The following is a 24,702-nucleotide window of genomic DNA, read 5'->3' on the forward strand; positions in this document are numbered from 1 at the left end:
GAGGGAGCTGGTTTAGGCGCAGACTAAGCCATTTATTTTAATAACTGGGTGTGGGGAGCAGAGGATGACTGACCCTTCCCACTGTGTGGGGAGATTTAAGATGGTACCAGGGTAATACTTTTAGACAGATGTTTTCACCTGATCCAGCTGGGAACATCACAGAACTGACCACCCTGTGGGTGGGTATCAGCTAATCCAGCAGAACGCTCAGGCAGATTCTTCATTCATTCATTCACTCGTTCACTCACTCGTTCATTATTCAAAACTATTTCTTGAGTACTCGCTACACTTCAGACCCCAATGTGAGCACTAAACGTCCATCAGGGAATAAACAGACAAAACCTCTGCCCTCGGGGTGCTGACATTCTAGCAGAAGAGACAGACTAAAAAGCAAAATCATAACTCAAATTTATGGCATGTTCCACAGTGGTAAGTTTAAAGCAGAGAAGAGAGGCAGGTACTGACTTTCTATCAGTCACGACAGAAGCTAGCGTTTACGAAGCACAGCTCCAGCCCTGCTCTCCAGAAGGTACCAGACTACGTGCTGGGATCGGGGAGATGGCTGAAGCTGTGTCCACGGCCACCAGTGTGCTCTCAGCCACACGGGAGAAAGACACCTCTACTGGACGTCATCAGCATTCGCTGTGGAATGATCTGGAAAAGAGCCACAACAGGGTGCTGGGAATTTGCCAGAAACCATGCTGGGCAGCCTATGAGGGAACAGAGGAGCTGGTCCAGACCAAGGATGCTGGTGTGAATGAGCACAGAAACCGCCCCACGGAAGGAGTGCTACTTTTTGAAGTTACACAACTTACTCCGTTAACTTAGAAGCAATTCCTTCATCTTGGAAACAAATGTCCTCTAGATTTTAAGTGTCATGAGGGCAAGGTCTGTGTTTTATTCATCCAAGCAACTGCTCCCCAGCAAAGGGCCGCACACAGAGCTGGCGAACAAGAACCATCCCATGGACGGAACACGCGAACACAGTGAAAGCCAGCTGGTGACTTTGGCTAATCTATAGCAAAGTGCTTGAAAGTCTATAATCAGAGCACTACACAGAAATAACTAGGATTACTGAAAACCATCCTGATGTGTTTAATCAGCTCACACGGGGTTACATAGAGAGCTCGTCCTTCAAGGGTCCACATCTCAATTCTTGGCTCTGGGAGAATGGTACATGGACAATTTTGAGAACTTCACCCTCTAGTGGAAAAAATTAAGTAAGGGTAACACTAACGGGAAGGAGAAAGATCCAGCTCAAGCTACGATTGGGCTGTGCTCTAAAACATCACTTCTAAGTAACCTGTTCGGACCTCTGCACGATTTCCAACAAGCCAAAATCATAGATGGTGTTGGAGTTCCCAGGCTAGCCCTCAAGTTTCTTCAGCTGTACTGAGACTCAACAGAGAATGCTGTGAAATCTAACAGTCAAGTTTGTAGAGCGATTATTTCTTCTAACACAGGGCTCCAAAAATGGATCTCCCTTAAAGGTTCCAACCAGAACAACTCTTATTTTATGCAAGCGACATCTGACATACACATTCAAATTCAGGAGGATCGCATGAGTGTGTGTGGAAAGAAGTATTTGATGTCCTTCAATCTCAATGAGAGCCCTTTCCTCCAAAAAGAAGTCCAGAAGACGAAACTAAAAACAGAGGAAACCAGTAGTTAATGAGAATGGCCTTACTGCCTGACCTCACATCTACAGGCAAAAGAGCAGGAGAAGAGAGAAACCAGGGTCCTAGAATAAATGCTTGCTGGCTAAAATTCTCTAAATACAAACAATGCAGCGATTATAACCAAGAAACTAGTGCAGGCGCTGCTCTACCATATTCAGGGCAATAAACAGAAAACATGGAAGTGAGTCTTTTAAAGCTTTCTTTAAATGTCAGGAGCTGTCAAGTTCCACTGAAACAGAGATCAAACCAACCCTCATGGATCGACTGAGACGAAGTTACCTTCCCAAACAACTTTATTTTTCATTTGCTCTTTCATTCATCATTCCATGCATCCAAAGCCTTTCCACCTCTCCTGTGACCAGCAAGCCAGATGTTGGCTGGGCAAACAAAGAAAAAGGCAAAGCACGCCATGACGATACCAAATGCTGGGAGTGCTGGTGGAGGAAAAGTCATTGAGAGCTGGCCAAAGGGCACCTGAAGAGCAAGTGACGGTGCAGAATTCTAAAAAGGCTTTACAACAGCCAGCCCACTTAGACATCCCTAAGGCAGGGGAAAGCAGGGGTGGCGAAAAGATCTGGGGTCAGTGTTGGTCTGTGTTCTTCAAACTGCAACCTCAGTTTTTAAAACAAACACACTGCTTTGTCAGCTTGGGGATTCCAGGCCACTAATGAACAAAGAATTGCCCAGCCTAACATAGCAGGTCTGCCACTGGCTACAAAACGACTCCCCTCAGCTACTGGGAAAAAGGGACCTGGTCAGACCATCACCAGTGAAAGCCAGTACTGCCTTTAATTGACCAATGGGTGTTCTTGGCGTTTGTTAAGAAAACTGGCGTCATACTTTTTTAAGGAACTTAAATTGGATGTCCCCCAAATCCTGGCATTCAATAGCTCAAGTTAATAAAACAGATACAGTTGAGGTTCCACGGTTATATGGGGAAAGTCTACATTCACTTTAGCCACTAAACAGCTGATATAGTAGGAACTAAACTACAGTTGCAGGGCATAATCTGGCAAATTCCTAGTGAGAAATTAGACTTAGGAACAGGCCAAAACTACTGCCAGAGGTGGGCTTAAAACATAGGAGACGGTCACTGAAAACAGCTGAGTTTTACTAGTTTTGAAATTTAATTTCCCCTAACAAAAGTAGTGGTATCGGGCTTCCCTGGTGGCGCAGTGGTTAAGAGTCCACCTGCCGATGCAGGGGACACGGGTTCGTGCCCCGGTCCGGGAAGATCCCACATGCCGTGGAGCGGCTGGGCCCGTGAGCCATGGCCGCTGAGCCTGGGCATCCGGAGCCTGTGCTCCACAACGGGAGAGGCCACAGCGGTGAGAGGCCCGCGTACTGCAAAAAAAAGAAAAAGTAGTGGTGTCACTTTATGCCTCTAATTCATGTCATTTTGAGACTATTAAGTAGAAAAACCCTTTAAGATGCTGCCATAGATGATGGCTCAGTTATCAAGAAGGCACAGCTGGAGCACAAACCTGGCCTAGAACGCGGACGGAAAAAAAAAAAGTGAGAAGATGAAGTGAGAAGGCTGAAAGAACAAGAGAGATCAAAATTAGGAGAATAAATTGAACAATGGCATAAAATGATCACTGGGAGCAGAGACCATGCCATTTTCTTTGTTGCAGCAACAACGTCTGAGCAGAGGGCCTAACACATACCTTTGAGTTAATTCAAAGTGACTCAATACCCTATGTAACGAGTGTTCTGAAGACCCCAATTAAAGGATCACGCCCTGATTTGCACATTACCCAAACACGTCTTTTGCTCACATGCTAAGAGCTCTAAACTTGCTGAAAATCACCATGTCATTTAAAAGACCCACAAATTAGCAATGGGGTCACTTGCGCTGTGTGTCCTGTGCCATGCGCCCTGCTCTATGTCCCAAAGTGGAAGTGGAGGAGGGGCCCCTCCAGGTGCATGCTTACACACTGGTGGTGCTAGCTGAGAGGAGAATGCTTTTCTGAAATCTAAAACCAAACACTCCATTCACAGTTCCCCAGGGAATGTGAGAAGAGATTTTTCCACGGGCAATTAAAGATCTTCTGGCGAAAACAGTGTTGTGAGATGTGGCAGGAGAAACAGCACGTTAAAGCCAAATCCAGTAATCTAGAAGCAGTGATTACAATTCAATACCACAGAATTATTTCCACTTGCCGACCACTCTTCTCTGAGCTGCTTATAACTTTGTCAGACTTTGCTTTTGAGAGCAGGCACAGTAAGAGACGTTTTTTTTCCCCTTCCTGACCTTTCCACCAAACGATTTTTCTCTGCTGGGGCTGGACTGGAGACACAGAGCTGTCAGTCTCCACTCTCAGGCCCCATCTTCAAGGTCTCAGAGACACTGAGCCACTTGGACGTGGAGCCAGGAAGAAAGCTTCCGGCGACCTTTCTGTGATATTTTGCAGCGCCCTCTCCTACCACCCAGGGCCCTGCTATCTTAGATCTCCCTGTGATGCGTTCATGAAAAAGCAGATGCCGCCTTGTCCCCCCTGTCCCCGGCTCTCCATCCCTGCCTCCCGGGACACACCTGTGGTCCAGCTCAGGCTGAAGCTGGCAGACATCCTCCTTCGCTGATCATTCCTAAGGCTTTGTGACAAGAACCGCCACACGAGCTCTGCCCTTTGCCTTCCCTTCTTTGTTTCTGTTTTTAAAATCCCATCCCTCATTGCCTCTTTTGTTGCTGATCTGCAACAGGACTAACTGAAGACTTGCAGACCCAAAATTGTCACCAATGCTGTCTATTTTATACAAGTGGACAAAAGTATATTTTTACCTTCAGGATTTTTTGATAATGACAACTAAAGAATTGGAGCAGATGGCCTCAGAAGCCAAAGGTAGCTAGAGAAACTGGTGAACCACATTCTGAGTTAAACTTGAAAATTCTAGGCCACTAAGAAAGGAGGATCTGATGTTTTCTTTGAATGGGGGTGCCCCAACTAGAGTTCCATGCTGTCTTCGACAAAGGACAAAAGGACACTCATTTTACTTTCTTTAAAGTACAGCAAGGTCTTCTGAAGAAATCTGTTTCACTACAAAGCGGAGGTGGAAATGACTCTCATACCGGACTCCACCAAAACTACCTTGTAAAATTAGCTTGAGCAAAACCTTCTGCTTTAACAAATCAAGAACAACCACCCCTCCATGTGCCTTCCACAAAGTCCATCCTCTTTACATCCCTATTAATTTCATAACTGAAGTCTAGTCTCCTTTACCTTTCAATAAAGCCCACCCTGACCAATGAGTGTCCAAAGGGCATCAAGGAAGGAGAGGGTCAGGATCCCAGAAATGGTCCCTGGGTCAGAACCGTGATCTGGGGGGATGGGAGTCAAGAGGGTCAATGGAACAGGAAAAACACCTTGGCCTCTTGGCGCTGTCCTTGGTGCTGAATGTTATGCTTTCCACTGCCCCACCTCCCGCCACCACAGTAATATACGCTGTTGAGTCCAGAACATTGACAAATGGCAACTCACTGTAGTGAGATGATAAACGGCAAGCGCTGCAAAGATCAGTGCATTAAAAAATCCATGTTTGCAGTGAGCACGCCTGTCGCTGGGATGCAAGGAGGTTCACACTAGAAAGTGAGAATCAGAACTTTTCATAATTTATACTTTTCATATGCTTTTTGCACTCAGAATTTTTTTCATTAGATTTGTCTGTTACTGGACTTCAATATGAGAACACAGAGACTGACTGTATTATTTGGTTAATAGATTAATATTAACCAAACACCCAGCGGGTACCAGGCATTGTGACAGGCGTGGGGTTATAAACCTATATAAGGTATAGGTTCCCCAAAACAAAAGAGAAGAGAGTTTTATAAAGGTAGCAATTAATGTGCAAGACAGAAAATTTATAATTTTGGACCAAGATGTTCTCCCTCTGTGGCTTTGACATCAATAATCTAAGCTCTCTCTTCTCCAAACTTCTAATCACAAAAGACCTCTAGCCCTACTGTCACTGGAGAAGCATCTGCTCCAGCAGTTCAGAGTTTTTGGATAGCTTCTCTTTTTGGCAATGGCAATCCAGAAAGATAATCATTCCAAGTATGGGTTTTGTGACTTGTTTCCAAGTGAAGGAAAAAACAGGGACATTCCATAATGGCACTTTGTGTGTCCTGTAGAAAGGACTTACCTGTTCTGTCTGTATTTGGAGAACACATTTATTCAGATCCTGCAACACAATTATTAATGTGATCATAAAATCATCAGCGAAGCCAAACCCTACATTTTGTAAGCCCCAAGGACAATTAGATGGACTATCAAAGCAATAAGCACAATGGGTTACACAGTTTAAGACCTCTACTAAGAACACCCTCACGCTTAATAAAACTGTAGTGGACATACCTCGATTAACAATAGCTCCTGGAGGCAGCCTGTGACTTAACCATATGACACAAGGACAACACTTTAACTTTTATCCACAAATTAATCTCTCACTGACATCCGTTTTTATGAACTACCTTTCTGGACTCCAAAGATTTGAATCCTTTCAAAAAGAAAGGTCCTTAACAAAACCATGGAAACATCCTGAAGGGTCTTCCCAAGAATAGTTCGTGGCAATGAGATCTCGAAAACACTTCTCACACATGGTGGCAATATGCCGGACCACCCAATTTTCATTTAAATTAGCTAAAAAAGTGGGGACCACACACAGATATGTCACTCTATAAAGCAGATATTACGACTCACTTGATTCTAATCAACAGACATCAGCCAAACCATACTGTATCTCAGGATTGTGTGAGTTAGGCTGGGCTACAAATAAAAGGGAGAAAAAGGAAACTGAATGCAAATGATGTGATAGAAAGGGAGGAGTGAGAGTAAAGGTTAGGAGGAAGTCGGTTCCATGTCATTGTCATCCACGTATAAATAAGCCTCTACAGTGGCTTCCCATTAAATTTACAACAATGTCCAGAGAGCTTCCTATTTTATAGGATCTGTTCTCACCTCCCGCCTCTCATGTGCCCCAGCTATTCTAGCCACACTGGCCCTTTTATCTGTCCTGCAAACATGCCAACATCATTCCCATTACGACGTTCACAAGTGATGGCCCTTTTGTTTGCAAAACTCATCTCTAGATCTGGAGATGACTAACTGCTCTTTCATTATCATCCAGGTCTCATTCCAAATGCAGGGTCCTCGGGGGGGCGGGGGGGGCGGTTAGCCAAAGCCACCCGTACAACATTTCCTCAACAACGAGCCATATCCAAAGCCATTCATTCATTCGTTCATGTGTTCATGTGTTGCCTGTCTGGCTCTCCCACTCTGCTGTAAGCTTCGAGGACAAGGACACAATCTTATTCCAAAATGTCTCCTCAGTAGCCAAAATGATGTCTGACACCTAATGGCACTTAATCATTATTTGCTTACTGATTATAACAGGGGGAAAATGCGTGCTTTTTACCAAGTGATAAGAATAGTCTGTTCAGAAAGGGCTTTAAAAAGAGCAGTTTATAACTGAAGAACCCCAAGGTCCTGGAAGAGAGTTCTCTTGTGCGTTTTAGGTGCCTGAAGTCTTTGTCCCGTCAGTGCTGGACTCATTGACTATCCCAAGGTGGCAATTATACAAAGTGCAGAACACAGGTCCCAAGGTTCGAGCAGGGCATCCCGGAGCATCAGAAGCCTGGGGTCTAAGAATAATGAGATCCCAGACCTGAAGTGTTGCTATATTCTCCTCTGTAAAATGAGGTAGCGTAATTAATTCAAAGACTTGAGGCTCTAATGTAAGTAAGACACTTGGGAACTCCATGCTCCTGGGCAAGGAAGGGGTGTTGGTGTCGATGAGAACTGATGCAGATTCTTCCTGAGGTCTCGAGCAGGAAAGTTCTGCAAGCATGGAAGTCGGATTTTCCTTAGAGCCCAGTAAGCGTGCCCCTCAAATAAAGGATAGGAAATGCCCTTGATTTCGTCTGTTTTCTCTTAAAAGCCTAAACTTTAGAATGTGACTAGGGCATACAGAAAACTATTACATATCCCCTTCCCTGGCTGCTGCTTAATACACACCAATGGAACACACAGAGGAGCTGTCCCTCGTCTGCAGCCCAGCCTAACAGCGGGACAGACACGTCCTGCAGCAAACATGTCATTGCCAGGACTTGTGCTCAAGCACCATGCTTATTTTACCATACAAAATGACCACGGTCACACATGAGCTTAGGACAGAGCTCCAGTAAAATCAGTGGGACGGAGAAAGGCCTTTTATATATAATAAGGCATGGGAGAATGGAGGTCAATGTCTAACACAGAGGACCCTTGGTATGGGTTCGACAAATCTGGAGCCAGGGAGGAAGGTTCAGGAGGAATGTACCTGTGGGGCTTGTCATCAGGAGGAAAGGGCTAAGGAAAAGAGGAAGGTGTGATGCACAAGCTCTTCCTGACAAAGCTCAGGGGAGAGGAAAAGACCCCAAGTGGGCATCCAAAGGCGTCCGAAATGGGGGACAGAGGTCAACACAAACGCAGCCACAGTGATTCCAACTCTGGCTCGAATATCATGGGCCACAGGCACTGACTGGTGACACTTCAGGACAGAATATTGTCACTTGATTAATAAATGCACAGAACTCAAAGGTCAGGTCCGAGTTCACCAAAGCTCACTGCAACAACGTGGCATGGATAGGAAAATCCTTTTGTCAAATGTTTATGCAACACCAAATATAATGAGGAAAACAAAAGTTAATTTCAATTCAAAATCCATGATGCGTGCAAGAGAAGTTTACATAGGGAAGGTGATAAAATATCGACTGTCCATGTTGACAGAAAACCTTCTGAGCACTATTATTATGTTGAGTCACTCTCCAAAGGTAAATCTGCCCCCGAAGTATGTATAAGGCAATTCAGATGGAAGCTCTTCTTCTGCCACTGATTTAACAGATTCTGGTTAGCATGTTTGTCCCTTAGCACAAAGTAATATTCAGAATAAAATACGCCTGCACGTTAAAAATATCAGAGAGGGAAGGCCGGCCAAAGTGGTAGGAAAAACATTATGAAAGCTCCCCAAAACTAGCTTCTTGGGGTGACTGGGCTGAGAAAGATTCAAGAAGATCCTTTCATCAAACCCTTAAGTCTATACAACCTTCCAGAATATACTCCAAAAAGTACTCTAAGGTTATTTCTGTTAATGGGAAGAGAATCAGCACCCCTACCTCTCCTCCTAAAAATGTCTAGTCTCATAGGGCTGACAGAACTCACCAGAGAATGTAGCGAGGGACGGTGTCAGAAGGCATTGACAATGCAGCACGACACTCTACCACATAGGTCAGCAAATTTTTTTCTCTAAAGAGCTAGAGAGTGAGTATCCTGGGATTTGCAGACCAAGGGTATTGTAGCTACTAACGTGAAAATGTTCACTATTCTTTATTATCAAAACTTAAAACTTTATTTATGGACACTGAAAATTTAATTTCATTAGTTTTCACGTGTTCCAAATATTATTATTCTTTCAATCTTTTTCAACCATTTATGAATGTGAAATTCACTCTTAGCTTGCTGGCTCAGAGTGGGATTCGCCTGAGGGCCCCAGTCTGCAGACCCCTCCTCTCGCAGGCCGAGGGGTGGTGGGGCAGAAACAAGTCAGAAGATCTGGGGTTGGTTTCCCATCGAAGTTTCTTTCAAACACCATAAAGACCAAGCTGCACTGAAACATCCCAAACTCCCTTTGCTTAGAACAAAATCAGGTTATTTACTTCATCCAGTAGTTTATGTTCGCATCCTAGGTTTAATTTAAGTATCAGCTATAGAGGTTGCGTTGGTCGTATACAATAAATGCAGAGACAGGAGCAAAATGGGAAACACACTGATCGATTTCTATTACCATAACGAGCAATGGCGTTGGGAAAGAATCTGATTGGAGCTGTGTGCTCTAGAGAAGCCGGCAGCCAACAGCCACCACGTGTAATGCTCTCCTGTTCTTATCTTGTAGGCTTTCATATCGGACTGGGCAAGACACAGCTAATTGTGACACATGCAGGAACAGTGCATGTATTATCTATAGGTATGTCAACGTTCTCCTCTTCCCACTTTGTTATTATGAGTGACAAATGATGTTTACCCACGAATGCAAGAATCATCTGGGATCATGCTGGGGTGATTATATCAGACAAAAAGTAAAGAACCTTTCCTGACCAGAATTCTAGGCTGCTTCTGAATACTCAACCTCACGTACAGAATCACGGGATGAGGGAGAGCTTGAACCCATGGGTCTGGCAAATGGATCTCAGCAGTGTTTCCAAAATCGGTGTAAGTTTGATGGCTTGCTCCCTCAGAATCGACAGCCATGAACACTGTACTGTGTGTTCCGTAATGGCTGTGAAACGTAAGACCTTCCGATGGTATAGATCAAAGGCTGCAAACCACACTGTATGTGCTAGGAATACCACAGAAAAACCCAGTGTGCAGTTTATGTCCTGGGGAATCACCAGGGTTGTGGCACTTATGTCCCTTGGGGCATAAGCCCCTGTCTAGAGCCCTATGGCTGGTCTTCCTGTTTTTCAATTTGAAGTGCGTTTAGATTACTCACGTTGACAAGAATACAGCAGAAACTTTCAACAAGCAAAAAGCATGTTAGGCTTTTGGCAATAATTTAGGATTTTAAGACATGGTCATGACCTTCAGAGAGGTTACTGTCTTTTTTATTTTTTCTTTTTGGAAATGTAATTTTCGTAAGCAAAAGATGAGAGCAGTAAGAGATGTTATGATTTAGTTCATTTTTTTAAATTAAGCCTGAAGAACAATTTTACTTGATTTGCCAAATTATCAACAACAAGAAAAAGCTGCACAGTTTTATATCTAAAACTGTATAAAGGAACGCCAATCTCAACCAAAAAACACCTTCTAAAGAGATCTTCAAAGTTACCACCCTCTTATCAAGAAGGTAGAGACAGGGAGAGGGTATAAATGTCTTAACAATGGCAAAAAGCTTGAGTCCACACAGTCTTGGGTCCATCACATCTCCAATCCAGACGGAGCATCCCAGACTGGGCCCCAGGTTCTTTAAAAGTAGAGTTGGGTCACCTGGCGACTGGTGTGGTTGCAGCAGAAGAAACCACAGGGCAGACACGAGCTCCGGTACCACCGTAGCAAAAGTCCGTCCTGCAGAGGTTCTCGACCCAGGGAGATTCTGCCTCCCAGGGCACATCTGGCAAGAATGGAGGGAGGTGCTTTCAGCTGTCACCACTGGAGAGGTGCTACTGCATCTACTAGGTAGAGGCCAGCGATGCTGCTAACATCCTATAATGCCTAGAACAGCCCTCCATGACACAGAGTCAGCCCATCCAAACTGTCAACTGTGCCAAGACTGAGAAAGCCTGCCTTGCAGGAACCATGGCCTGGTTACAATCTACTAAAAGGCACACAAACTGCTAAGGCCTCCTGGCCACCCAGAGGGACCCGGGTCCCCTGCAGCAGCCCTGGCCCAGCAGGCCGAGATGCCCGATTGCTCTCCACTATTAACAAGGAGGTGAAAATCAAGCGCCCAGGCAAGAAACGTCAAGCGCTCCAAATACAGACTTAGAGAAGTTTGGTCAGTGGGAATCTTTTTACTACACCCATATTATGCAAAACAATTTTGAATCAACAGTGAAGGGATGTAAGTGACATAAAATAAAATGCTTTCAAAGAAAAAAAATGCTTTCGTTAAACCAGTCAATTAGGAAAAGAAATGAAGAACTGAGAGCTCCTGGCATAAGTATCCTCACCATTTAGCTTCTGCTCCTCTGGGAGCTAAAACGCCTCCAGTCTCCAATGCTATACAGAGTCGAAGTGAACCCAGATTTCCAAAGAAGTTGCGAAGAGTGAGCCTGATGATGTAAACCCACTTAACATTTTGTGGGTGACTGAAAGAAGAATTTATTAGGACACTCTCCAATGTAAATTGAAGTAATTTACATAAATTTAGCTCTAAATCCAGAAGTAACTTACATTAAAAAAAAAAAGTCATGTTTAAAGTGATTTAACAGTCTGTGAAGGACAGGAATTAGCCTTGAGTGGTTACTGTTTAGACATGGCTCACCCAGCGATCTGTGTGAATCCCAGTACACAGGCCACTGGCCCATTTATCGTAAGAACTGGGAGTTCCAGCACCACAAGAATTTGACAAAATTTCGTAAGACTCACTCACCAGGTAGAGGGATTGAGTCACTGCGACCACTTTGCTCATCTCCCGCAAACTGGGGAAATGCGTGTCTCTTCATAGAGACCTTGTCATCAAAGATGTGACTGCAGGGACTGTGCATCTTCAGGAACTGTGTACAGTGGGGGCCTCTACAGCCATGCCACCCTACAGTGAGTAAGCCCCCTCTCTAAGTGCACAGAGCATCCCGGGAGAGGCGGTACTAGAGAAGAAGTGGAGTTTTAGATAGCTCTTTCGGGAAAGTGTTTTAAAATCCCCCCATGAGAGTGATAACAACAATAAAAATTTCCCAACACTCCAACTTCTGCTGCAAAGAGAAGGAAGGCTTACTAGTAACATTTCAGCCAGACTCCCACTGCCCCAAAAAGCAGTCTTCCTGCTAAGAATTCAAACAGAGGTCTCTATATTACTACCAAGTTGAACAAACATCTTCGTTAAATTCTGTTTCCCAGTTTTCCTGTCACTTTATATAGGATATAATTTAAAATTATAACTGTTTAAATTTAACAGTTACTCTTGACACTGGTTTGGTTCCTGACATTAGCAAGAGTTTTCTGAGCACTACAGATGAGAGGAAAGAAAGCTCACTTCTGGTTCACTAACTGGAACACCAGTCAAAAGAGAAATCCTAAACGTAAACATGTTATTTGAATCTGAATCATATAATTGTCTTACAATGTACGTGATGTTAAGTTATGCCAATCTTTTGAGGCGAGGCCCAGATGTCTTCTGTGCCCGTGGTCACCCCCACTGGACTTCCAAGGTACCTGCCACGAACCACACCCATTTTCCTGAGGTAGAACACCGTCTCGTGACAGAACCTGATTTCAGGGTCCTTCTGGGCGCCGATGTGCCCCTCCCTTTGTCACACTCAGTACTTTGTAGCAAGCTCCTCTGTCCAAAACATCTAACCCACAGAAATAATTCTCTCTTGCCTCCAGTGTATCTCATTGGTTTATGTAACACTCAAATAAATCACATCATTTCAATGGTGAGTACAAACGGCATAAACAGATCCAAACCCAGCATCCCCTTGGTGAGCACACAGCTGGAGAAGTGAGGACAGAGGGTCAGGGAGCAACAACAGAGGAGCCTGTTTGCCAGGAGCATCCAGCCCCGCGTGGGCGGCAGTTCCATCGTGGGGGGCACAGTGGTGGTGACTAACCCAGCACCTCGGTGAAGGGGGCTCTCATGATCCCATCAGGAAACCAAAGACTGGTACAAGAGAGTGGTGGCTGGCAGCTGTTCATACCTCCAGATAGCTGATTTCCCTTGGGGTTCCCTTCTGCCAAAAAAGAATGGGGAGCGTAGAGCAAGGGAGAATTCGCCCAGATGACTTCTCAGTGTACAGCCAGCCCTGTGATTCAATCCTCGAATGTCAAATGCTTCATGAAGGATAGAGGTTTCTCTGATAGAAAAGCATCCAGAACACAACAGGCCTTGGGCAGAAGAAACCACCTGTCCAGGTGACCCTGGAGCAGTGCCAGCGGGCAGCCAGAACATCTCAGAGGTGAGCCAGCGGGAGTGTCCAAATTGCAAAGGCTTTATGATTCAAGTGCATCTCTTTTCACGGAGGACGTTGCAACAAATCCTCCATCAATTCCTGCAAACACACCTCTGTAGAGACGATCCCATCAGGAGGGGATGAGTTCAAGCTCGGAGTCCCTGCAGTCGGTTCTATGCCTGGCTCTGTACCCAGGCTCTCAGGTACCAGGGCCTGCACCCTGGACTTCAGGAATGTTCTAAGAGTCCCTGTACCACCATCTCTGCCACTCTTCTGGGTCTTTCCCAGAGGATGCCCACAGCACCTCAGAACTGAATAGGTTGAAGGAGTTTCAAAATAAAGACATTTTAAAATGCCAAAGACCTGTGGTTGTCCCAGAGCCTGGGCGAACACGAGGGGCCATCAGAGCTGCCAGTTTCCACATGTTGTCACTTGTCATACCTGTTTGCTGGCAGGCAGAGAGCCCTGGAGGTCAATGAATTTGATCCCGCCCATCTTGCATTTACACACTGCTTTTCACCCAAAACCCAAGTACCCTCTCCGAGCATGTAAGAATCCACCATGTTGCCAGTAACACTGGTCTAGGGACATGCAAAGGGGGCCGTGTCCAAGACACGGCTGCCTGTGGTTCTAGCAACGCAAGCCCTTGAATAAATGTGTGCCTTTGCCTTGGGTGGCAGTACATATTTCTCTGTAAAAAAAAATAAGTCCGTCATGGAAAAAAAATATCAAAGGGACAAAAGATCCTGAAGCAATTTCATGGAAAAAGGGCCTCCAGGGCCACAAACGAAAGGTTGTGAAAATCAGCCTGCCTGGGACTGATGCTCAGATAGGGGCGCCCCAGAGGTCAGGGCTGAGCTGCCATCCTCTGTCTTTGGAGGGGTGTCCATTAGATCTCCAAGTCCTGCATGATTGAAGGAAGGGATCAGGTAGGTCCTTTCTAGCTCTGAAATGCCGTGAGTCAGTGATCTACAATTATGAGAGGAATGGATCTGAGAACTTCAGAAGAAAGTCTACTTGGAGATGAAAGTTTGGGCATTCACAGGGCATTTCTCAACCAAACAGCATCCATTCCCGTACTGGCAAATCGATTTACAAAGAGCCGAAGCAACCATCCTTGGGCAGTGGATTGCCCTGCTTCCTAGACACTGAAACCCAAGCACCAAAAGTGGTATCGTCCATCAGTGGGAATTTGGAGGTGGTTGACATGACTACAGTTTTTGTTTCCTAAAATGACATTCTTTCCGTTTTGATCTGGACCAATTGTGAAATTCTAATTTAAGACCATCTCAGCATGAAACAAGATAACAAGGGATACAGTTTTAGTTTTCTGTAGTAAAACTTTTCTGGCTATCATCCATATTTCCTGTCAAAATAGGCTATAATTATTTCAGAAAATATTCGACGGATAAAGTACTAATATAATCTTTGCTCATCAGCAGTTGAAATCCTTTGTATCCACCCCGTCTCAGTAGGTCTCTTGTCAAACTAATCCGATGAGTCACGCTAACTGATGATTCATCCTTTGTTCAGATTTTGTTTCAAAAAGGAACAATGCAACATACCATTTCCCTGCTTTACTGAAGTGGTTAATTCGTAAAATAATACCACAACAAAATGGCTTGAATTCAAATTTGTGCATTTTTATGAGGAGAGCCTGTGCTAACCTCAGTTCAAAGGCTTTGGGGAATGAAAGCGAGCTTTGAAAGATAATGATAATGATGATTCAGACTAATTAAGTAGAATCTTTACCAGAATTTAAATCTTCCTGTAAAGTATTAGAATTCCTACCATTAGTTCCAAGTCCTACAACACCTGTCCCCTTCAGGAGGACACTGCCCGCACCTGCGTCCTTTCTGTATCATCAGGGCCACCCACAGCCAGCCTCAAGTGACACTAATACTTATGCAGTGAATCCGTGAGTGGACTTGGCCCCCGAAGGGAAGGGAAACACTGCCCGTCTGCCTATCACTTTGTTGTCAACACCCCAGAGGGAGGGAGTTTGCAGGATGCCCTGTTGTCTACGTTGTATTTTCATCTTTTGATATGATCCATGGATGGTCAAGTAGAGGTGAAATTTCAAACAACTGTTCTGATAAAGCACCCGGGTCCCTTCCATTTGGTGCTTCTGTGCATTTCCTCAGCATTTTTCATGGAACTCCTAGGAGATGAGGGGCATGATGGCCCCACACACCGGGAGGCGGGAGGAACTGGTGATCTGGCTGAAGACAACCCCGTAGAACCCCTACCGTAAGACCTCGTAACAACAGAGCGACAACAACAGGGAACCTTCTGCACCGGAGGTGTGGGGGCCACAGACACAGTGAAGAAAGGCAGAGGACAGGGAGATGAAGGCGACCAGGGTGTTCCACCCAGGGACAGCTGACGCAGAGGACAGAGGACCATCTTGGAGGGGTGGCATATTGGGGAGGGTTTAGATGTGTTCTGTAGAACACCTCTCCCACCCCCCAGGCTAGAGGGTTGGAAACAACCGGAAGGATTAAGGGGAGAAAGAGCCTGAGGATTTCCAAGGATGAAAGGGGATGCCTTGCTGCTGACACTTAAGCATGTAGCCTTACAGCAGCTGGGGAACTTTCCAGCGCATCGAAGTCTTTAACTGTTTATCAAGGAAGCTCCCAAATTCTGCAAGGTCCTTTCCAAAATGATTGGAGGGTTTCAGGAAAGACGAGAAATGTACCCTAATATTATGAGATGGAAAAGGAATTCACAGAAGTAATGGTTTGCATTTTCTCAAATCATCAATAGAAATTCATTGCATCACCGATAAGAACACAAAACAGAAGGCTGCAAAGATTCCAGACAAAAATGTGCACGGAAATGCCACTGATTCCAGAGTATCGCAAAAAAGGAGCTGCCATCAGGACAGCCACCAGAACTGGACGCCTCGAAACTAATGCAGTCTTATTGTTAAGAGAGGTAAACTGCATTTGTATGCAGAACCGGGGCCAGGTCTAGCCTGTCCAGAGCCCACTTGGAGTGGAATCTTTGCTGCCTTTGTCATTTAGTGATTATCTCTAAGTGGAAGTGGCCTTTGCAGGCCTGCTTTCGATCACCACCACTTGTGCATATTAAGTTCTTTACCAACATGAACTGATGTGGAGGAAATTAGCTTTTGTCTAATACTTAGTGCTCTGTTCCTAGTATTTACAGTGACTGAGGGGGCGGGAGGAAGAGGACAGAAAGGATTTCCTTGGATAATACTTTAGGCGATGTCATTCTGATGTAAGGAAATATGTTTTAATAAAGTAAACTAAACGTTAGAAAAAAACAAAAAAGAATGACTTAACAGACCTCAAAATTCTCCTTGAGGGGCTTCCCTGGTGGCGCAGCGGTTGAGAATCTGCCTGCTAATGCAGGGGACACGGGTTCGAGCCCTGGTCTGGGAAGATCCCATATGCCACGGAGCAACTAGGCCCGTGAGCCACAACTACTGAGCCTGTGCTCCGCAACAAGGGAGGCCGCCATAGTGAGAGGCCCGCGCACCGTGATGAAGAGTGGTCCCCGCCTGCCACAACTAGAGAAAGCCCTCGCACGGAAATGAAGACCCAACACAGCAAAAATAAATTAATAAACTCCTACCCCCAACATCTTAAAAAAAAAATTCCCCAAACCAATAACCCAAGTTTTGCCTATTCCATTAGAATTATAAAAATATATTCTTTCTTTTTCCCCAACATGTAAGGATCAGGTTTTAGTCATCTTTAGTGACCTTTTACTAACCTTTAGTATCAAAAATTCTATGTGCAACTGATTACAGCTGTAAAAGTGAAAACTGATTACTCATTTCAACATATTCCTTGTAAAGCAATTAGTTAAAAATTATTCAGCAAAGAAAGGTTAATTATACTGATAGCCCTCCTCTTAAGACCCTCAAAAGTCAAAATTAATGAGGTAGTCACCTACGTCCAAAACAGTGTGAAGGAGTGACATTGTCAGTGTCACGAGCAAATCAGCGTAATTCACTTTTAGACAACCATGTAGATTTTTCTACGAGCTAGATACAGCATCCAGTCCTCACCTGAGTGCCCTAAGTCAGCATGTAAAATTCCTTGGGGACTCAATGACAAAAGAAACCACCTAGGGTTTGCTGCTGTCACTCAGCTGACTCTTCTGCCCCATCAGCCGCCTTGAAGGCACTGATCCCACAGACAACACATCCCTGGAGGTGTGGTAGGGAACCCGGGGGTTTAGACAGGTCACCAGTGACACCATAAGACATGCACAAGAAGCTAATGGTTTTCTGGCCTGTGCACTGAGAACTGTCACTGCTCCATATTCTCTCTCTCTCTGCTCACGTCAGAAGAGGGGAAGCTCCTGAGAGCGTCAGCAACTCAGCGTTCTGGGCTGGTGGCTCAGAGGGGCCGGGCTGCTCTGCACTTCAGCTCAAGCACTGTGACTGCAAGTCATTCCTCTCTGGGCAACAGATTGTCCGTCCTCAAGATGAGAACAGAAGACAAGGTCACGGCCAAGATCTCAGCCGACCCGACTCAGGTCACCTGGCTGGGTGTTCCAGCCCTGGCACCTGAAGGACCCACTACAAACAATTTTAGAGAGTCCTGTGTTTTCTCCTTTTAACTGCAGTTACAACGCACTTCCTGCTCAAAGATTAAAAAAAATAATTGTGTGCTCTTTGTTGAGGCCAGGGACAGCAGTGAATTGGCAGTCCACATTTAATAATTATCCATCCCTTCTAAATATAATGTCTGATCTTGATGGCTTGCTAGAAGTGTGACATCAGATATGCTTAATACACATGTGACACTGTTAGTGATCTGGTCCCTTTCTTACTCGAGAAATGATTATGGTTGGAGGTTATAAACAGCGCTTGAGTCTTTCTGCCTCGACCTCTCTGTGGCGCAAAATTATAGGAGGCTCAAACGCAGTTCCCTGATCCCTGTGCATCTGGCCAGCCCTCAAATTTGGGCACTCAGATGAAGCGCAGGTGCCAGACCACTCTTTGCATTCCAGTGGAGTCACAGATAAGAAAGATACCGAGGATGGAGCTTCAGTCAAGCATAAAAGGAAGGACTGTCCTCCTGCATGGTCAGGCTACGTACCACGATGTATTCAGAAAGGTCACTGTCTATAACTTTGGATACTTTGGAATATACTTTATAGCTAGGATAACTGGCTAATGTTTTGCTTTTTATAACCATAACCGTAATTTCCTTGCCACAGGCCATCACAAAAAGGGAATAGATCTTATAGTTCAGGTATCAGTACTATTGAATATCCATCTATTTCTAGTATTTTAAATCTTACAGTGACTCTGTAAACTTTGATTAGGCACCTACTGTGTGAAAAAGTGGCGGAAGAAGGATTCAGAGTTATGATGAATCATTTCTATGTTCAAATTATTAATACTGGAAACTATTGGAACAAGCTCCATACATATACACAACAGGTATATAACATATGGACATATTGTCTGTACATATGTTCATTTTGATGAGTAAGTTATAACTAGAAAACAGAGGCAGCATTCTGCTGAGACTGGAAGTGAGGGGATTCGGGTTCAGTTCATCAGTTTATTTCAATTCAGTAAACAGAGAGGTCACGTGCTGAGTCTGTCACTGTATTAAAGGCATCACAGATGCAGTTGAATTCAACATGGTCTATCCCTCGATGCGTTTCACAGAACTGAGAAAAAGTAGCTATGAGCCAGAAGTGCTCTGATAAAAATGTGCAGAGGCCCTGAGCAGTGTGGACCAGAGGAGTCTGGACGGGACGGAGGGGCGGGCACGTGTGGTTAGTCTAGAAAATCCATGGAAGGAGGAGGCAACAAGTATCCTCGGTTTAAAGGATGAGCGGAAGTTTGTCAAGGAGTTTCAGGTTTTCCTAAGGTGACTCTGGTACTTGGAAAATGCGTTAGGGCAAGAGAGAGACGGAGAGAGAAGCACTGAACGGCTGTTTCAGTGGCCAGAGTGCAAACTGCCTAAGTTCTTTGGGGGCAGAGGAAGGCGCTGGAGATTGCTGAGGGTGGCTGCAGGGTACCCAGCTGATGGAAGCAGGTGGGAAGGGCGAGTCCAGCTAGACGCCAAGGTGCCTGCATGGCAGCTGAGTTTGGGAAGACCGAGCAGCAGGCTGGGGAAACGCTCTGATTCTGGACATGCCAGATGGATGGGGCCCCTCAGTAGTCACACGGAGATGCGTCCAGGGAAGTATGATGGCTATTTTGGGTCCTGGTTCTCCCACTGCCTAAAGGCACAGCCGGGACCACATATGTAAACTGAGGCTGAGGAGTAAATAAAAGGAGATGTGCCTGGTTCACCAGGCTTGCGAGGGAGACAACCCAGCCTGTGACTTGGAGCCTGACTTTCAGCTTCTTCTGAACAACACTGTGTGATCCAAGGCGCTGACGTGAAGCCAGCCGGACATAAAGCACTGCATTTTGAGGACACTGTGAGAGCCATCACACGCCCCAGCGAGCTGGCTGCCCCGAGTTTGCCTGAGTTTCCGTGTGGGCGTGGTGGCTCCATGGGGCCCCCTGGCGGTGGGCGTGTGCATCTCCACTGTCGTTTCACAGCCCGGGAAGCTCAGGTCCCTGAAGGTGGGATGATGTATCCACGGTGGCAGAGCGTGGGTCAGTCGGAGCCACACCGAGCACCGGGGACTCTGCGATCTGATTCAAAGAAAATTAAAAACGGAGGCATCCGCTCTGCAGTCCACTGAGCCCCGCCAACACTGTCAAGGTTGGAGAAATCAGAGATTTCGGGTTTTCTTCCAGTCCAGGAAACACACAATGCCTGGGAGCCGAACTCACCTGCTTTTAACTCTTCACTGCTACACCCAGGGGACTGGAGAAAGGAATGTTCTAAATCCATTTCCCCTTCAATGAACTCAAGGAGCTGGCGACATCCTGCTAAGGAAACTGTGGCAGGGCCCGGGTATTTATAGGAGCAGCAGACAAGCACAGCATCCGCTGGAGATGCTGGGACCACGCTCTTCTGCAAAACTGCATGAAGCCGTGGGGAGAAGTGTTACTACAAAGCCCAGCAGAGACGCCGGGAAGCAAATAAAGCTGGTGCCAGCTGACAGAGCAGCCTGAGCTTCAGCGCAGGTTTTTATTTCTTTGGAAATGTAGAGTAATAATTCTGTAAGCCAAGTCCCTACACATAAAACTTCTATTTTCAAGAGAAAAAGACTAACCAAAAAATGCAGTCTGCAGCCCGTGGCTTTAATCCTTCATCACCGCGAGCCACACAGATGTGGCCAGTGGCTTTCGGTGGCATGCCTGGCAGCGCGGCTTCAGTTACCAGGGAGCTCTCAACGCAAGCATTTTGTTGGATGGACGCAGGCAGGGGAAGGAGAGAGATAAAACGTAAACAATGATAGCTCCCGGGGATTTATATCTTGTAAACAGCCCAGCAGTCCTGGGGCCGTTCTGGATCACCCGGCACAGTCTGCAGTCTGCGCTGTACCTCAGGCACTAAAGGAGAGAACAGCCAGCTTAGCGGAGGCTGGCCTGGCTCCAGTCCCTTCACACTCAGGCTCGGACTCTCTGGAGTCAGGACTTTTTCCAGGCTGCTTCTCCTCAGAGGTGCAAGTGTTCCGCACGATGCGTGTGTCCCCTCGACGGTGCGCTACAGACGCCAGATCTGGCCTGCAGGAGGCGGACGGTACCACCAGCAGCCTCCAGCCTCGTGTGCGGCCGGACGCTGAGACCCTGGGCATTGCAGGAAGCTGTGCCAAGCCCCAGCCGAGCCCTAACAGATGAGGACAAGGTCTAGAGGCCAGACTTGGAACACACACGCTCCTGTCTGCCTGTTCAATGAGGGCTAAGTCTCTGAGCTGGAACTGCTCTGGGAAGGCAGGTCCAAACCGCAGAGGGCAGGTGCACTGCCCTCGACTGAGCTTAGAAGCAGCATCATGCAGAGAACCACAGCAGGGCCTGCAGCCCACAGGAAAAGTGGGAAGGGAACCACAAGACTCCCGGGTTCGAAGAGCACAGCTGGCCGCACCCTGCTGACCCCACCCATCTTGCAGACTCTTCCAGAAAAGGGGAAGCCAGGAGTAGAAGCGGGGCAGGCAGGCTGCAAACAGATCCTGGTGTGTGTTTTACGACAAAAGTTTCAGCATCTTCTTCGATTAAGTTCTGAGAGAAGGGAGCCGGGCCACAGATTCCACCGAGAGTGGGTCCCATAGCGCTGCCTGCGGGAGAAGCCCTGTTTACCGGCAGTAAGGAGGGGGCTCGATGGGAGGGAAGAGCAAGGGGGCACAGCCAACATCACCGACCAAGACACAGCAGCCCAGGGCAATGGGGACGAAAGCCGAGACGGGACTTGTCTTTTACGGCTCACGCGTTAATTCTGTAAGTATTACGTAGGCAACTGCCACGACTCAGGCCGTGCTGTAGGTGCTGGGAGCAGAGACGGGACAAGAGTCACCCCGTCACAGCAGCTGCATTCGGGGGACGGAGGCAAAATGACACAGAGACAAATGCAATCATCTGTAGTGAGTGCCAAGAAGGGAGAAAGGAGCCGAGTGGGGGAGCTTGCAGAAGGTGCTAGAGAGTAAGGAGGTCATGTGGGCCTGGGGACAGAGGGGCAAGGAGTGGCCAGGACACGTGCTCCAGACAGGGGAGAAAGCGACAGCCCTGAAGACGGTGACGGTGCCCACAGGCACCGTCTGCCGGGCAGCTGCAGCCAGCCCCGCCAACACGCCCCCCGTGTCCCTCCGATCAGTGTGGAAGCCCAAATCGAGGGCCATCGCTTCTCCACGAGGCAGCCCCCACCCCCCATCCCCCGCTCCCAGGCCCTATCTGGACAGCTCGCTGTGTTAAACAGGGAGGGGCTCTGGGCACAGAGTCCAAGTGCCCTAGACTGTCCACCGCTGGCTTCTGTCCAAGTCCTCTGTGCGGACCAGGGCAGCAGGTGCTGCTTTATTCTGGCCATTTGGCTGCTAAGACTGAAGGGACCTTTGCTCTGTGTCAGCTAGAGTCGGCCAGACTATTAACCTTCGGACACTGCCCTCTCCAGCCGGCTGTCTGCTTCACATTGACCCGGTGACTTGGTGTGCTCCGCCCTAAAGGAGAAAAGTCCCCCAGTGGAAAACACTGGACAGAGCCACGTTATTCCTACCTGATAGCAGGGCACAGCATCCCCTGGTACCCGGACATCACCTGACAAGCAGGTGCACTGCAACTTGGGGTTACAGACCGGGAGGGAGGTGCAGGGCTCAAGGTCACCTCACTGCAGGCATCTCCCAGCAGGTGCTCACGGCCACTCACACTCCCTCCACGAAGAAACCAGCTCCTGGTGGCAGCTTCTCAGTCGTGGGGGAGTGCAGATAGGAATCAACAGACAGATGAAGTCTAGTCATTTTGTTAAACAAGAACTCAGATTACAGTACGCTGTGATTACAGTGGTGGTTCTGCGGTGTGATAAATTGGTTAATAACAGGATTCCCAATGTAGGAGCTTAATGGGAATTCAATAATTACAGGTACCCAGAATTGTACTGTTAGCCCAGGAAATGCTAGCACCCACCCTCTGACCTAATAACACAAAACCTATCTGGGCCTACTGAGATGGTTATGATCTGGAGAACATGCTTTCAATACTAACCAAGCACCTTGACAAAATTACTCTTTTGTACCTAAAATACCATATTGGATGCTATACTATCTTACAGACTCAATGGCAAGGTTCTTATTTTCCTTGTTAAATGTCCAAGTTGAAGAATTCTTGAATAGGTATTTCTTAATCATTGTTAGCTCTTGTCCCCATTATACAATTAGTGATCAACAAATGATAAGGAGAAAATAATATCTGAATTGCATCTTATAGTTTAAGAAACTCTTTCTTTCAGGACAGGGGGAGTGGGGAGGATCCTTACCATTTTTCAGTAAGACACCAGGACAGTAATTATTATACCCCTTCAAGTGAAGGAAACCGAACCTTAAAGAGGTTAAGGGATTTATCTGAGCCCCCACTCACCCCCTCCCCACTCCGCAGCATCAGATGAAAAAGCCAGGAGGGAAATCCCTGTTCTTCCCACTGAAACGATAACTGAGGCTCGTGTTTCACAAAGGCAGCATGTCCTGAGATGTGCACTTTTCGCAACTGTCCCCATGAGGAAGCATGACTACATTATCCCGTTCTAGATTAGCAAGTTATGAGTTCACGGGGTTTTGTTCCATTTCCTATAAACTGCAGCATAACTCAGAGGACCTTTGAAATGAGGGGGGGGAAATAGTTTTTGTTTTGGGAACAGGGGGAGAACTAGCCATAAACTTCTCTGACAATATTTTTAATTTTTTCACTAATACAGTCTTTGATGATACGAAAAATGGAACAGTGGATTTAAAGCATGACACGGTCCATTAGATGGGTCTTGAACTTGTTTTTAAAACTCCAGATAATACAGCTTTGCTGTTTTTGTCTTTTCAAAATGTCAAAATGTAGCTAGCATTAATGGTTCTCTAAATCAATAGGATATCATGTTTGTAAATGGTTTACGGTTCCACCGGACGTAAAATGTTGAGCTCAAGTACTATCATCACTGCTGAGCCTTCAGTGAAATCTACTGACATTTCGACTGGCACCCAGCGCAGAAATGGAGGCAGCACAGAGTGGACATCTCCGGAGGCCTGGCGTGATGCAGCGCCCAGGTTCAAATCCTAGGGGTACAGGCAAGGGAACCAAAAGGGAGGCGAGGCCCATTGCCCCTGGGCTGATCACAGAAGAGTGACACTGGAGCAGGGGGGTCCTACCCAAAGTTAGGGGGTCAACAATGGTCCCTTCCAAAGCCATGAATGGATGGGAGGACTCTAGGCCAGATGCAGCATTGTCAGGAGAAATTTCATAAGACACAAGAAAACCAGCTGTATCCCTGTCGTTCTAACACGAACCCTATCACTACCGGCAAATGTCCTTCCCCGTGGCTGCCTGTTTGCATATTATGGCTCAGCCACGTAACTACAGTTTTGTTATTTTCACCGAACACTATCTATCTTTTTGCCTGGAAAACTATCTTTGAGAACAACTGAGTGATATTCAATGGTGTTGACTTGATAAAACACACTCTCTTCCCCAATGTTGGATATTTGGGCTCTTACCAGTTTTTTAGGCAGATGAGATTTTGCAAAGGAGACCAGAAGCCAAGGTCACTTCACTTTACAACTGTTTCAGGTGAGATAAATGGTTTTCTCTGACCTTGTGAAAAGTTGCACAGAGCTTCCAAATACCTGGTGTATATGCACTAAGACGACCCCTGAACACACATATCTTCGGTTACCTCTCTGTCCCATGAAGCACATGTGTGCAGTCTATGGACAAGCAAAAGGGTTACTCACGTCACATTTCTCATTTCAACAAATACAGTCTATGCTTTCACACCACCTGTGTACATTAATAAAACTTCA

General features: G+C 46.4%; 2 protein-coding genes across 3 annotated transcripts in view; one reads left to right on the plus strand and one right to left on the minus strand.

Annotated features, from left to right (window-relative positions):
- Positions 1-24,702, minus strand: part of DOCK1 (dedicator of cytokinesis 1) — a 527,155-nt gene that overhangs the window by 291,559 nt on the left and 210,894 nt on the right. The gene's annotated exons all lie outside the window — the stretch shown is intronic.
- Positions 1-24,702, plus strand: part of INSYN2A (inhibitory synaptic factor 2A) — a 40,825-nt gene that overhangs the window by 11,628 nt on the left and 4,495 nt on the right. Inside the window, exon 2 of the mRNA XM_079899864.1 lies at positions 9,606-9,677. Coding sequence (XP_079755990.1) covers positions 9,606-9,677 — 72 coding nt within the window. The remainder of the gene's footprint in view (positions 1-9,605; positions 9,678-24,702) is intronic.

The sequence above is a fragment of the Stenella coeruleoalba genome (assembly GCF_951394435.1).
Source record: "Stenella coeruleoalba genome assembly, chromosome: 16".
NCBI classification, from domain to species: Eukaryota; Metazoa; Chordata; class Mammalia; order Artiodactyla; family Delphinidae; genus Stenella; species Stenella coeruleoalba.